At 43.7% G+C, this 14,415-nt stretch overlaps 1 protein-coding gene across 1 annotated transcript in view; it reads right to left on the reverse strand.

The window, feature by feature from the left end:
• Window positions 1-503: 503 nt before the first annotated feature.
• Window positions 504-14,415, reverse strand: part of CASTOR2 (cytosolic arginine sensor for mTORC1 subunit 2) — a 223,095-nt gene continuing 209,183 nt past the window's right edge. Inside the window, exons 8-9 of the mRNA XM_029613087.1 lie at window positions 11,363-11,457; window positions 504-7,555 (exon numbers count right to left, since the gene is read on the reverse strand). Of these exons, the coding sequence (XP_029468947.1) occupies window positions 7,490-7,555; window positions 11,363-11,457 (161 nt within the window). The 3' untranslated portion in view covers window positions 504-7,489. The remainder of the gene's footprint in view (window positions 7,556-11,362; window positions 11,458-14,415) is intronic.

A 14,415-nucleotide genomic window follows, 5' to 3' on the forward strand; every position in this document is an offset into this window, starting at 1 on the left:
CACCAGGTGATTAAAAAATCACAATACTTAATTTTTTTAAAGTAGCAAAATACAGAGGTAAAAGAAAGGGTGCTTATAATAAGATTACTCAATGCAATGTGGCAGAAAGTGGCTAACAGGGACTGGAAATCTGATTTAGCCACCAATTCTCAACCACACATAGCCATATGACCTCAATACTACACAGGTACTTGGCAGAAAACAAATGGCTAGTGGCAACCATAAAGACTAATCTGAACTTATTATGCAACAGGCTGACAATGGCTCTGCTATTCTAATTCTAGGACTCTCTTGGGCTGCCCACTTGAGCCTCTAGCGCCATGCTGAGATCATTGAAACTCCTTTGACTTAGGGTTAAGGATAGCATATAAAACAGCAGGATGACTTTGCCAAAATCAAAAGTCAACCAAGTTGAAATGGGCCCCCTTGTATTGGAATACAGGACTCGTACATCACAATACACTCCCAGAAGGAGAAATGCCCTCCCCCCCCCCCTTCTATGATGGTCCTCTCAGATAGTCTGAGTGAGAACATGCAATGTTCCAAGAAGCAAAGCAGGCTTAAGGGCAGCCGATTCTAGATCATACAAAAAAAAAAAAACTTTTGGGTCTGCGCTGCATTTTATTGCAGCCTACCATACCTGTGGGGGACATTTCAATAAAATAACTTTCAGCTGGGTTGCAGAGGTCTAGACAGACACTGCAACCTGCCCAATGTCACAAAGAGCAGCATTTCTCAAGCCGGTCCCTGAGTATCTCTTCAACTACTGGTCTTTCAGGATATCCACAATGAATGTACATGAGAGAGACTTGTGTGCCATGGGGGCAGCGCATGCAAATCTCTCATGTTTATTGCTGGTGGATATCCTGAAAACCAGACTGCCTAGAGGGACTGACAAAGATTGATGTAGATCGCCACTGGCGATCTTGAACTCATGTCCCAGGACTTCTCCTGTATCTTAGTCCAATGCTGTAAGCACTAGACCTCTTCTCTTTAAACCAAGGACATCTACACTAGGCTTTGGTAGTAGGGATCTGGATTACTGTAGTAGTTTGTTACTGGGTCCTCCTGATATATTGCTGCACGCCCTCAGTTAATCCTGCATGCGGCAGCGAGACTGGTTAGGTGGTGGTGTTCCTCGAAATCGCATCCAGTCTTGCGTACTTTGCACTGATTACCAGTGAGATGGAGAATACAGTATCAAATGGTGGCGATACTCCACAAATTCGTGTATTCTGAGGTGGCATGTTCAGTAGCAGATACGATACATTGGTGAGAGCCTGCTTTAAAGTCATCCGGGACAAGGCTGTTAAAAATTGCAGCATCAGGGGCCTATAAGTTGCAGAGCACCCTTCCTAGGGTATTTCATATTTGGGCCCTACAGTGTGGAACGAACTGCCAGTGGGGTTAAGAGAGGAGGGGGACAATTTATTTAGAAAGAAATTGAAGGCACGGTATTTTAAGGAGGCATTTAGATAATTATATTATTTGTATATGTGAGTATTATGATTTTAGAATCTGCTTATTGTCTTATCTACTATTAGTGTTCTAATCTGCTTTATTGTTCTGCTCGTGTAATGGATTTTTATGAATGCATGATGTGCACTCCGTGCTGGACAGGTTTGCGGAAGCTGCGGAGCACAAGACTGTTTAAAGAAATAAAACAAACAAACTAGTCTTTATAAAATGCATCGCACCCATATGGGTATATCTTTTGCATTCCCAAGATACTGTAAATTATCCCCAACATCTCATGGGCTGCTGCTGATCAGCCATGCAAATGGCACATGTAAAAGGGAACCCTCCCACCAGCCATTCCACGTCGTGGCCCAACAGAAGAAACACCCTGGAAACGTCTCTGTTAAAGAAGAAGGCACATAAAGAGCGAGACAGGGCTGCCATCTATAATGCTACAAATTTCTGGCATGCAGACTAGAAGCTCTCCAGTAGCATTTTAGGTGAAGAAATCCCTTTATTTCTTTCATCACCCAATACAGTTCTTCCCCATGGTGGTATCAGAGACCCAAGGCCAGTATTATCTTTTATATCTGCTGTGACTGGCTGACTATGGTCGTCTGGCTTCAATAATACTGTCTGCTGAAAGCTGCCCAAACCCCGCACCCACCCCCCTTATGCGATATTCCTGGACTGATTTTTTTCGAGACATAAGTTGCTGGGTAGAGAAAAATATTATTATTATTATTTACACATCACCCTCAATGCACACATTGCCGTATGTACAAGATTACTCGCGTGGCTACGAGGTTCCCTGCCCCATTGCACTTACCATCTAAGTTGGATCTTAAGGAAGTTACAAGAATGCCATACTTCGTGCATAACCATCCAGCAACGCTACAGTACCAAGAGAGCATAGCAATACTTGCCCCTTTACCAGTTCAAATGCTTATAATCAAGACATCTTTTAAATTCTTTAAGGTGCACCCCTTGCAATTCCCTCCTTGTCCAAAGACCACAGAAAGTAGCCACTAGGCTCGCTCATTACAGGTAAGACTGCTTTCCTCTTGCCGGCATGGCCAACCCTTTCACAAATAACGAAGCAGAGCGCAGCGAGGGCAACGCGTGTTAGCGAAACGTCTGGGTTAGGCCACACGGTATATACAGAACAGGACTGCAAGAGTCTATGTTTCCATTTCAAGCGTCAAGATTCCATATTTCCTCACTTTTGTGCCTTAGGATCAGGAATTTGCTTGGAAAGACACCTCAACCATGTATGTAGGGTTACAGGAAGTGCCCTAAAACATCCACACAAAACTACAATGTTTATTATTGTAAATATATATATATATACATTCACACACAGTGTATATGCGTGCCTGTATATCTATATATACAGATATACACATATATACATCATGTATATCTATATAATTATATACATGAATACAGTATATATGCTGCTGGTATGTAATGTATTAGCATGTGTCAAACACATGTGGATGTAAGCAGTATATGTACATGCTACATATTTCTAGGTAAACACGATGCAAACACAAGTACTTCACAAAATCTAAAAGCTAACAAATTCTTAATCACAACAATGTAAAACAAAACGAATTAATTTCTACAGAGAAACACACAAAACATACTTAGGATTTTTAATTTGCAGAATACAAAGGCCACAAGGGCGAGAGAGACGTAGAGGTTTTTTGTGTGTCCAGAAGCAGATAAGCATTTTATTTTGGTTACTTAATAGTTTGTGCAAATTGATAAAGATAGAAAACCAAGGACAGATGTTAGCAACTATGAACTTGAGAAGCGTTAACGGGCTGAGTTAAGATGGCCGCTTCAAAGAAAGCCTCAAAGACAATCAGGCAAGTTCGGCCTCACCTGAGAACACACTTGGCAGCTGGTTAAAGACAAAACAGTACCTCTGCATTCATGCAGACGAAGGAGAAGAAAATCTTTTAAGGAAACATTTAATTTTTTTATTTTTTTTTTGTAATTAATAGTGCAATTCTACTGCTCCTTCCAGAAGACAATGATTCAAAGAATCAACTGCCTCCCCTGCCGCACACATACACACACACACATACACAAATAAACAAATGCATAGCAATTACCACTTTGACAGGCAAATACAATGCTAATACCAATGAGTTCTTTGGGGCTCTCTGAATCCCATCAACAGAGCTCGGCAAAAGAGGCTCTTCAGAGATCAGATAGACTCAAGGAAGCATCCAAGGATAGTTCTCCACACAATCCCCAGCTACTTCTGGGGCTCAGCTCTCTAAATCCTGATACGCCTTCCTACAGTAACAATCAAGGCCTAGTACCATCTTCATGTAATACTCTTTCGTTTTCTTCACCGAGTGAGTTCTGAGCTGGTTCGGAAAGGAGATATTTCTTTTGCCGCAATGATTGCATTTAATTAAACTGGTGGTGAAGCCAGTTCTAAATGCAAAGTGAGGCTTGTGCTGTACAATACTACCAAACCACCTGATCAAATTCCACACCAGTCTGGAATCTTTTTTCAGGAGGTTTTCACACGGTCTTATTTTGGGAACAGGTCGCCAGGGACAGGCTGAGCACGTTCAGGTTTTGCCTCACTTGTACGTATGGTTCCAAAATCTCGCAGGTGTAAACAAAGGGGAGAAAACCAGGAGCATCTCACCCTGTCCCCGATTATCTGAAGCCATCTGCGAACCCTAAAGAGATATCCAGCCTAGTCAAAATCAAAATAGCAGCGTTCGTTTTCCAAGATAGTAGGAGTGCAAAAAAACCCAAAAGTTATCCTCCCAAAAAAATTCAGTGTTTTTGTTTTCTTTCCATTAAGGCTCAACAAAACTGCCGTTTCATTCATGAGAAGGCATCATCAGTCCGGCTGGAGATCAATGCTTTTTTTCTAGGATATTTGGGTGTGCCCAGAGCCACTCGGGGCGATGGCAGTGCACAGTCTGTGGCAAGCTAGCAGCAGAATAAACATCTATTTTTACACTACAAAAGACAGGCTCAGAAACAGAGATCACTTGTACCACCGCTGGTGAAATTGACAAATCTCGTTTCTCCTTCTGCTAACTCCCAGTGCCCCCCAAGGGGGCTTTCATGTACATCAAAACATCCTAGAGAGAGGCAGGAGGCTCCTGTCAGGGTGATACACAAGTAAGATACTGATGGACTGTGCTTCAAAACTCTTAAGGTTTTCCTGTCAATATTCCGTGAGTAAGCACCTGAATGCTAATGCCAGCCACACACACTCACAATGCCAAGACTTGTAGAATGGTTGGGGGAAATTTCCCATTCGTCATTACCTTCTCCTCTGTACACTGACTGCATGGCCCTCGGGGACAGGGCTGGTGCTGCAGAGAGAATACAACCCCTGGAATTACCCTCTGGTGTGCTCACTGATGGCCCTTAACACGAGATGCCATAAATCCATCCATACGACCGCGGAGACCCGAAACAGCTTGGACGGGAGGTAGAAGAAAATCGCTGGCAGTGTTAAGCATCGAAGTATGCAAGCAAATACCTCGGGAAAACTGAGCAGTCATAGTTAAGTGGGAATTGGGTATCACAAAATAAGCTAGCTCCAAAATAAAAAAAAACCCAAACAAACCCAAAAACAGACTTACTCGTCTGTAGAATGAAAATCCTATAACCTTTCCCATTAGGAAACAACTCAAAAACCTTTGCTGCTAGACATCTGGAGGTCAAATGTCAATGGGGTGGCAAGTGGAAACTTACCCGTGTAGAGATACCCGGGTAACTTTAGGATAGCATTTTCTCTGACCAGACATACCCAGATATTGAGCCAGGCAGCATTCAATAGCAGTGCTTCCCAGCTAAACTTAAGCCTTGCCCCCAGGATGTCCTCACCTAGCTTTTTATCTGGCTAAATTTTACCGGTTGGCAAGGCAGGAAATTTAATTCTTGGGGTTTATCTGGGTTACCTCTCTGGAGGTTTTACGTGTTTCACAGTTTCACATATCAACTCATTCCTTCCGGAGGGTTCTATTGCACCAGACAGCTTATTTGAGCCTGCAGCTGCATGCTATCTAATAAGTAGAAGCCATAATTGCTAATCAAAGCTTACATCAAATGAAAAAAAAAAAAATACACCAGCATGTTCTGCCTGTGTTGTGAAGATAAATCCCAGAAGAGAACTGCAACAGAGCAATCTTCACTGGGAACCCCCAATGTTTGTAACCCAAAAGTACAATGGCCTCATTAAGCCATTGACTGGTTTGCACACGTTTCAATAAAAAGAAATAAAATGCTCTTATAAATGAAAACCCAAACGAGGATAAAATATGAAAGGTGTGCCTCTTGCTGCAAGGGCCCTGCTGCAATCCAAGTGAGCAGCAAAGTAATTTACAAATAAACGCCATGCTTTGGACACTGTATCAACTGGTAACCCAATGCCTTCCAGCACAGTAAATGGCCCCTGGGTTAAAGCAAATTCTGTCCAGTAAAACAGAAGGCGCCGATGATCCTCCCCCCCCTCCCCGTGAGGAATTTTGTGGAATCTGCAGCTTCTCCACTAGGCCTAAGCAAACTTACCACTCAGTTGAGAATAATGGGTAAGCAGGTTCAAGGTGCGAGGAACTATACAATACTGCTCCCCTAGCTTATTTTTCTTGAGTGGAAGTCACTGTACAATTAAGGTAAATTACAGAAAACACATACATATCTCTTTTTTTTGAGAATCCAGTTTTGTAACAGCACCTCCCACCAACGCAGACAAGAATGCAAACTCAACATAACGTGAGCTAATTCTCTCTGCAGCAGTCAACAAGAGGATATCGTCAAATTCTCTTTCCTGCACCTCTTTTGTTGACTAGAACCATAAAGTAAACATAGATTGTCACTTTTGCTCAATAATGGAAAATTATTGTTCACCTTGGGAGGAAAAAAAGTAACCTACAAAGGCAGCATTGGCCCAAGACAGACATCATTCCTCTTGTTGACCATTCCTCACTCGGAAAGTTAAAACTTTCAGTGAGGCTTGCGTGTTCTGCACGCACCCAACATATACAAGTTTCTGCATTAACGAAGGTAGGGGGGGGGGGATAATTTTCCAACTGTCCACGTTGGGACGATGCCTAATGGATACCTTTCATCTGTGGACTTTGCATCAATATTCAGTGAGGAAGAACGCACAACATTTTATTTTGAAATCTGTCGCTAGTGGGAAGGACCTGCGGACACTTCCACCTGCTTTATTTTTTTTTTCCTGCAGTTATGAACCACCCCCAACTATGAATATTTCGCCCCCCACCCCTTCCCAGGAAGGCCTCCTCTAACTGTGGCTAAACAGGCGCCTGTTTTTGGAACAACGGGCAAACTTTTAGCCGCACAGAGGGAAGGCCATGCTCAGTTGGCCAGTTTACACGGGTAACACACCAGTCGCCTGCGTAATCGGCTTTGAAGACTACCCTCAAACTGTTCCGTGAATACTAATCAGTCTACTGTCTGTCTAGTCAGGACAAAAAAAACAAAAAACAGACGCGTTGTGTTGAAAACTTTGCATACTTGCCCACTGCCAATAAAATAATTAACGGTTTTGAAACAGAGTAACATTTGAACACAATCTCCCCCCCCCCCCCCCCATTTCACTCTTGTGATGAACTCCGTGATGAAACAAACAAACCTCTCTCTCTTTGGGCAGCGTGAGGAGCACCAACGTGTGGCATCCAAGAGGGTTTTTTTTCTGCATGACTTAACAGATGATGTCACCCAGTTTTTAAGTTTTTTTGGAATCTCGGAGCCAGTGTTTATTTACAAACATGTTTCACACCAGGGAAGCAGGAAGGTTGCACTAAGCTTTGGAGTCTAATGGAAAGAAACCTTCATTACTGAAAAGTAAAATAAAATATTTAAAAAGCTGGAGCTGCTTCTACTGGTCTTTCCCCGCGCACCCCGCCTTCCACAATTTCTCTCGTCTTGACATCTCTCGGGACTTAAGCTTCACAAGGAAAAAACCAGGCGGAGAACGGAAAGGCCCTTGGTATCACCTCGGAAATTTTTTTTTTTAATGCTTTTCCGCTTGAGTGACTTTGAGAGCGTTGATCACGCTATGGATGTTCTCTTCTGGTACCTGTGGAAACCGAAGGAGACTGTGAACACGTGGCTGTCGCATCAGCCCTTACTCTACAATGGGGGGGGGGGGGGGGGGGGAGGGGGATGTAACTGGGGGAATCGCGTCATCGGAACGACAGCTTATCACACTGAGGATTGGAGTGGGGTAGGAGAATTTGCCTACTCATGCAAAAACCATAGTATCTAAGACATTACAGACCCTAAGTTTAAAGAGAGTTTTTCTAATCCTGCGCCCCCTTATTCTTCTAGTAGATTCTGGTGTTAAAATATTGTTTTCTATCATCCCATAGTGTTTTGTTTTGGTTTTTTTTTAAATTTTGTTTTAACCAAATAGGATGAGACAGCCCTGGTTGGTATTTCTGCTGTCTGGCCGGATACCAGTTCAACAAAGAAAGGGAATTGGTGGCTTCCTTCCCACTTTAAAGACCTCTAACACCGCTGGAAGTTTCCTGCAAAGGGTGCTTTATTCAACAGACTATGCCACGGTACAGTGCCACAGGAATCTGTGGGCAGCCCCACTGAAAATTTGTACAAAGCTGCACACGGCTGCCTGCAAAAGCCTAGGGGAGCAGCCAGCTGACCACAGTTAGCTGGGAATCAGCTTTCCAAGCAGGGAGCCTGGGATTTAAAATTGCCACTCACTGGCTATACCGCAATGAATCTAGCGCTCAGCTACAGGAGCCGCTGTCCTGACTATCCTGGGAGGAGAACCCCATCTACTTTCACAAAAAGTACATTCATTTCCCTCCTTTTATTACTTCCCCATGTCTTGGCTCAAGAACTGGATTGAAAGACAGATAGCAGATGGAACACATGCAAAGGAAACAGCTTGGTACATCCCATATTCCTCCAAAACAGGAGTAAACAGTCCTAAAAATGACAATTCAACCTGGTACAGTACGTGTGTTATCTGGATGTAAATATTCTATGTTGCTTACAGGGGCATAAAGATTCCACCTCTGCACATCCCAGAGAGTTAGAAATATTAACTAACATATAGAAAAGAGCAAGGCTGTCTTACCATGGAACAGTATAAAACTTCTAAAGTCAATCCCAAGTGTTCTTTGTTTGTTTGTTTTTTTTTTTTTAATCCATGTCATTAAAACCCCGAGAAAGAGGCTCAAGATTTGTCCTGCTATTGTTTTCCCTTCGCTTGGTTTCTGCTCTGGCACGGTATATTACAGCCACGCAGATCCGCTCAGCTGTTATTCACCTAGAAGCGCTACGCAGCCAAGCACAACATTTTAGGGTCAGCGCCACCTGAATGCCCCTGGGAAAAACTGGAAAGTCGGGGAGAAAACCTAGGTCACTTAAGGGTGGAAAGTCCTTGCCATAGCAGGCCCCGAGTTTCTCTGCTTTCGGCTGAGCAGGTGCGAGCCACTTTTCCACTGTCGACCCTCCAGCCATCACAGACGGATAAGACGCCATTCGTGCCACCCATGTGCTACAGGGATACGAGTCAGGGCCAGCACAGGAGGGAAGTTTGCCTGCACAGCTGGATTCCATAAGAAAAAGGGATGGAGTCCCGGTCTTGTCAGGTGGATGGCTAATTGCCATGGTTTTCTAGTATACCAGCCGCACGCGTCTCAACAAGCCTCATCCCTCCTCCAGCAACGTCACAATACAACGTTCCTGATGCTATAATCGACCTCCTGATCATAAGAGTGAGGAATCAGAAACCGGCAAATCTGATATTATTGGGGGAACCTTGGCAGGCGGGGAAAGGCCAGTCATGGGAGGATTTCGCATCACCCAAAACCCTTTTAGGAAGTGATGAGAAAGCAGACAGAAAATGAAGTCTTTTTTTTCCCCTTAGTGTATGTCATTCCTTGCAGACACAGGACAAGCCCAGTCCTAATGCTGATTGTGGGCTAAAGCCAAGAACCCATCCCCCACTCTACAGCTGCGCTCTACCGAATAACGGTATATAAAACTCATCAAATAAATAAATAAATAATCCAACCGCTTCCAGCTGTTTTCTATGCAGGGAACAATAAAATGGTCACAATCAGACCACTAAATACTTTATTTACAATTTTAAAAGCAGAAATGCTAAAAACAGACAAAAAAAAGGTTATCTTCTTTTTTTTTTTCCTATGATGCCCTGGTTTTCTAAGTCTGAGAGATGCCTCTTAGCCAAGTCAAACCAAACCGATCCTGCCATTCTGATGGTAAATCCTATCACTATTTTTTTTTTTTGACTCTTCCCTTTGGGCATCAAGATCTTGGTCAGGGAAACGACTTCATCAGAAAAAGGTTTAACCCCCACTTCTCGCCAAAGCATGGGCACAGGAGGGGGGCAGAAGAGAAGAGGGGCCTTTGCCACACCTGACAGTCACATTCAGGCTGTGCATATATTGGACAGCCATTGGGGTTTTTTGTGTGTGGGTTTCTTGCCAGTTTGACCTAAAATTCTGGGGTTGATGGAGAACACACACAGGTGCAAAGTACACGGGGAAGGTAATAATAAGGATTTCAAAATGAAACTCCTGCTTGTGCTTTTAATCTGCCCACTTCTGCCATACAAGCGAGGTGACAATTTTGAATATGAGATGACTGGGTAAACAAACCCTTCTTTACCCGTGTGAAAATTTGGGAAAGCTGCCACCATCCTGATCTTCAGAGACAGTGTGATCTGTTGTCCTTGGGGATGGGGGCAATGGGAATGTTTAAACACTGGGAAAATGCGTGTTTAGCTGCATTTAGAAACAGGGGCAGGTTGCCCAAAGGAGGTGGAGAAAAACGCCGGGCCAGAAAGAAACAAATAAGTTTAATTAATATAAAAAGGAGGTTCAAAATTCCACAAATGTTAGATGGGTTCCAGTTAATCATCCTTTTGCAAGATAATGTACTTTCAGAAACTTCCCAAAAATGTGAAGGGTGGAACAGACGTCCAGAAATTGCTCTATATTCGGCAAGGACAATCATCAACAATCCTCTTTGCCAGGTCTCCATATCCAGTCTTAAGGCTCTAGTAATAGTTCCAAGATTTTCAGGGCATGGACACCAAATATTCATCATCTGAATGTACCTGGTATAAGACTATCCTCCATTCCCCCCACCCCACCCCCAGCTGCATTGTAATTAGCATATTTTTGTTAGCTTCAACCAGAGCCTGACTGGCAGATCTTAAAGCCCCAGAGCTGGGGGACCTCTACCAGCTCAACTTAAGAGTGCATTCTTCCAATCAGGTACGCTATGTGGAGCTGGGGATTAGGCGCTGGCTGCATGTAATTAGAGTGCGACAACCCAGGGAGAAACATGCAAGCTCACACACAAGGCAAGCAAAAGAAAATAAATACTGTATGCTCAGCAAAAAAAAATAAAATCCCAAACCCCAATGCTTTTGTCCTGCTTAGTCACAACTAAGCTCTCTGGGAAGCTTAAACAACTGGCAACCATTAAATTGTCTATGTTATCCCAGTAAGTGCAGTAGCAAGCCAGGTTTTAGGTCCAAGAACGAACAGGAACTGGCTGGAGAATGAGGAAAAAGCAAAACCATTTCCTACTCTTTTTGCTTCTAAAATTATAATAATAATAATAATAATAATAAAAAACACAGTATGGGAAACCTCATCAGGTCATCACCCTGAGCCATGTGAAACACAAAACCACTCTCGACTTTTATCTATCAGCAATGTGTCACAAAACAGTGGGGCAAGGAAGATTTTCACGGCTGCGGGAGGGGGGGTGTAGAAAAGCACCCCAGACCTTTCAAGCCACATCCTCTTTCCCCCTCACTCTCTCCTCATCCAGTTCTCCACCCCCACTCCTTTCCCATCCTCGCCATTCAGAAGAAACTTACCAAAGCATGGTCAAACTTGAAAGTACTAATGTAATAAGCTGGGATGTCAGCAGCAGCCAACGGCTCTGAAATCTGAGCCACAATCCCGCATTCATCTGAAAGAAGAAAGAGACGAGGACACAGTGAAGGACGGCAGATAAAGGCTAAGGGGTAGGTTTTAAAACACATGTGGGTGCATCCTTGTGTGCGCGGTTCCTGGCGTGCGCACATGGATGTGCCGGTTTAATAACATGCGCGCCGGCGCACGGATGTTATAAAATCCACAGGCCATGCGCACATGTGCGCTGGATTTTATAATCCGCGCTCACGTGCGGGCGGGCACGCGTGGGGAAGTGAATTTTTGCAAATTTCACGCAGTGACGCAATGAGGCCTTCCCCAGTTCCCTCCAATTAAGGAGTGGACTGGGAGGGAACTTCCCTAACACCCTGCCTAATCTTCCTTCCCCTTCCCCTCTCCTCCATATCCCCAAACCTACCTACCTTTCACCATTTTTTAAATGTTATTACTTACTGCTCCTTAGGAACAGAAGTTATGTGCACCGGCCAGCTGCCGGCACGTGCTTCCCCGGGACAGCGGCTAATGGCCTCTGTCCTGCCCAGACCACACCCCCAATCTGCCCCTTTTTTAGGGCCCAGCACGTGTGTGCGTATTGCCACTTTCGTGCGTAGCTGGGCTCTTTTGGAAATGCACGCAGCACGCGCAGGGCCCAGCCCCGCACACAAGTGGCAATTTTTACACGTGCCGGGCTTTTAAAATCCGGCCCTAAATGGTTCATCCAGTCTGCCCAGCAAGATTTTTTGTTTTTAGGGTAGTAGCAATTGCCGCTCCATGCAGGCTACCCCAAGCCTTCTGTTGAGAGCTAAAGAGTGGAAACTGGGGTAAAAGGGGGCAGGAAGGCAGGGTTAAGAAAGTCCGGCAATCAAGAGCAAGGTCTTAAAAAAAAAACAACCCCAACCCAATAAAACATAAAATTAACAAACATAATCCCATATAGTAGAAGGAAATGGGCCAAATCTTTTTTCCATTAAAGTGAAAAAAATAAAAACAGGCTCTTCACATATCTGCAAAAAACATTTGTATAAAAACCCCCCCAAAAAATATTCTTTTGCTATGCAATTTAATATGAAAAATTTTAAATAAAATTATTATTTTTGGAGGGTGGGGATGGGAATTTGACCCTTTTTGTAGGGCTAGATTTTAAAAGCGACATGCGCACAAAACTCTTTTTTGTACGTAAAAGGCACTTTGAAATCAATCAGAAATCACCCTCCCTGCCCCTCATCTACCCACTGAAGAAACAGCAAGGAAGGCTGTCTAACAAAGCCGTGAGGGCAACAAAACAGGATTAGCAGCCAATGTCCAAAAAATAGGATTTCTTTATTGCAAAGTAACACGAGTGTGTAAAAAGTGCCCAACTCTGGCCGAGTTTCGCCCTCTCACAGTGGGGCTACATCAGGGGCTACAACATATAAATAACACACATTAATAAATAAATAATAAAAATATTTTATTTGTTTTTATGAATTATGTTTTTATGATTTTTTATGATTTATTATGTGTGTTATTTATATGTTGTAGCCCCTGATGTAGCCCCACTGTGAGAGGGCGAAACTCGGCCAGAGTTGGGCACTTTTTACACACTCGTATTACTTTGCAATAAAGAAATCCTATTTTTTGGACATTGGCTGCTAATCCTGTTTTGTTGCCCTCATCTCCCCACTCCACTTTCTGATTTTCTTGCAGTTTTAACAAATTAGGGAATGTGGTCCATGTTGTCAATTAAACCCACCTATTTACCCGCCTTTGAGACCCTAGTTCACTCCAAATACCCTTATTTGTCTCTCTTCACTAGACTGAAAGCTGTTCGTAGCAGGGGCTGTATGGATTTGTACAGCACTGGGTACACCTTGTAGCACTTTAAAAATGACTGGTAACAGTAATAGTTGTAAAGACTGCTCTCAGGGAAATAGCTTTCAGCAAGCGAGAGGGTGCGACCATAATAAAATAAATGAGCTCTTTATTTAAAAACAGAAGTGTCAAGAATCTTTCATGCTGCTGCGGTTTCAAAGCGTGATCATTTAAAAAGTAATTAGAAAAATATGCGCGCGCACACACACAATACAGCAGAAAACTATACACCAAGCATGGAGGCACATGCAGGCCAAATTATACCCTTCCTATTGTGACAGTCAAGAGACAAAAGTCACGAGCCGGAGAGGACAGAGAGACTCTGCTCTATCCTGCTGTCCTGCTGTATTTTCCACCTTTTGTTTTAGTTTCCGTTCATTGTGGAGATGTGCCATACTGCTTCTGCCACCGGAATTAGCACCTGCAAACCTGTTATATTTGCAGACTAAAATAATCCTGTGCTCGAGTCATGCTGATAGACTTTGATAAGGGGGTGGGGGTGGGGAGTTTTGAAAAGCAATTCTTAGTTCTACAATCTTGGAGACACAAGAGTTGGGGAGGTGGGGAAAGAGGTAACAGAGCACCAGTGATATTGGCCGCACTGCAAACGGAACTCCAGGAGGAAGCATCTTGCCAAGCGAATACATCGCTTTATCTGCCCCTCCGGACAAATCCTTGCTTCTCAGACCTCCGGGAAGCAATGGTAAGTGTCGGCCCGGAGATGCACAGGGATGACAGATGGCGTCTCTGTCCTTTGAACGTGGGCGAGTGGATGGGCAAAGGGGAGCGGAGAGGTGTTGGAATAAAGCTAAATCTGAGACCGTGCCTAAGCGGTCACCCTGGCACGCAGACGAGACTCGTGCCGTGGGCATAAAACTGCAAATGGTCATGTTCAGAAGGCCAAGGAAGGCAAGAGACCGATATTCAAAAGACTTAGGTGCTTAGCTTTAAAAGTTAAGCCCTGTAATTAAAAAAAAAAAAAAAAAAAAAAAGTACCCAAACTCAGCATCTGATTTCGGCATCTTAAATCACAAGGCACCTAAAAAAGGGAGCGGGAGACTGAATTCAGGAGCTTAGCGCTGATTTCCAGTGTCGGGTGCCTATGATAAAGTCAGGCACCTATACTGAAAGACATTTTGTAGGT

The sequence above is a fragment of the Rhinatrema bivittatum genome, chromosome 8 (genome assembly GCF_901001135.1).
Source record: "Rhinatrema bivittatum chromosome 8, aRhiBiv1.1, whole genome shotgun sequence".
NCBI lineage: Eukaryota > Metazoa > Chordata > Amphibia > Gymnophiona > Rhinatrematidae > Rhinatrema > Rhinatrema bivittatum.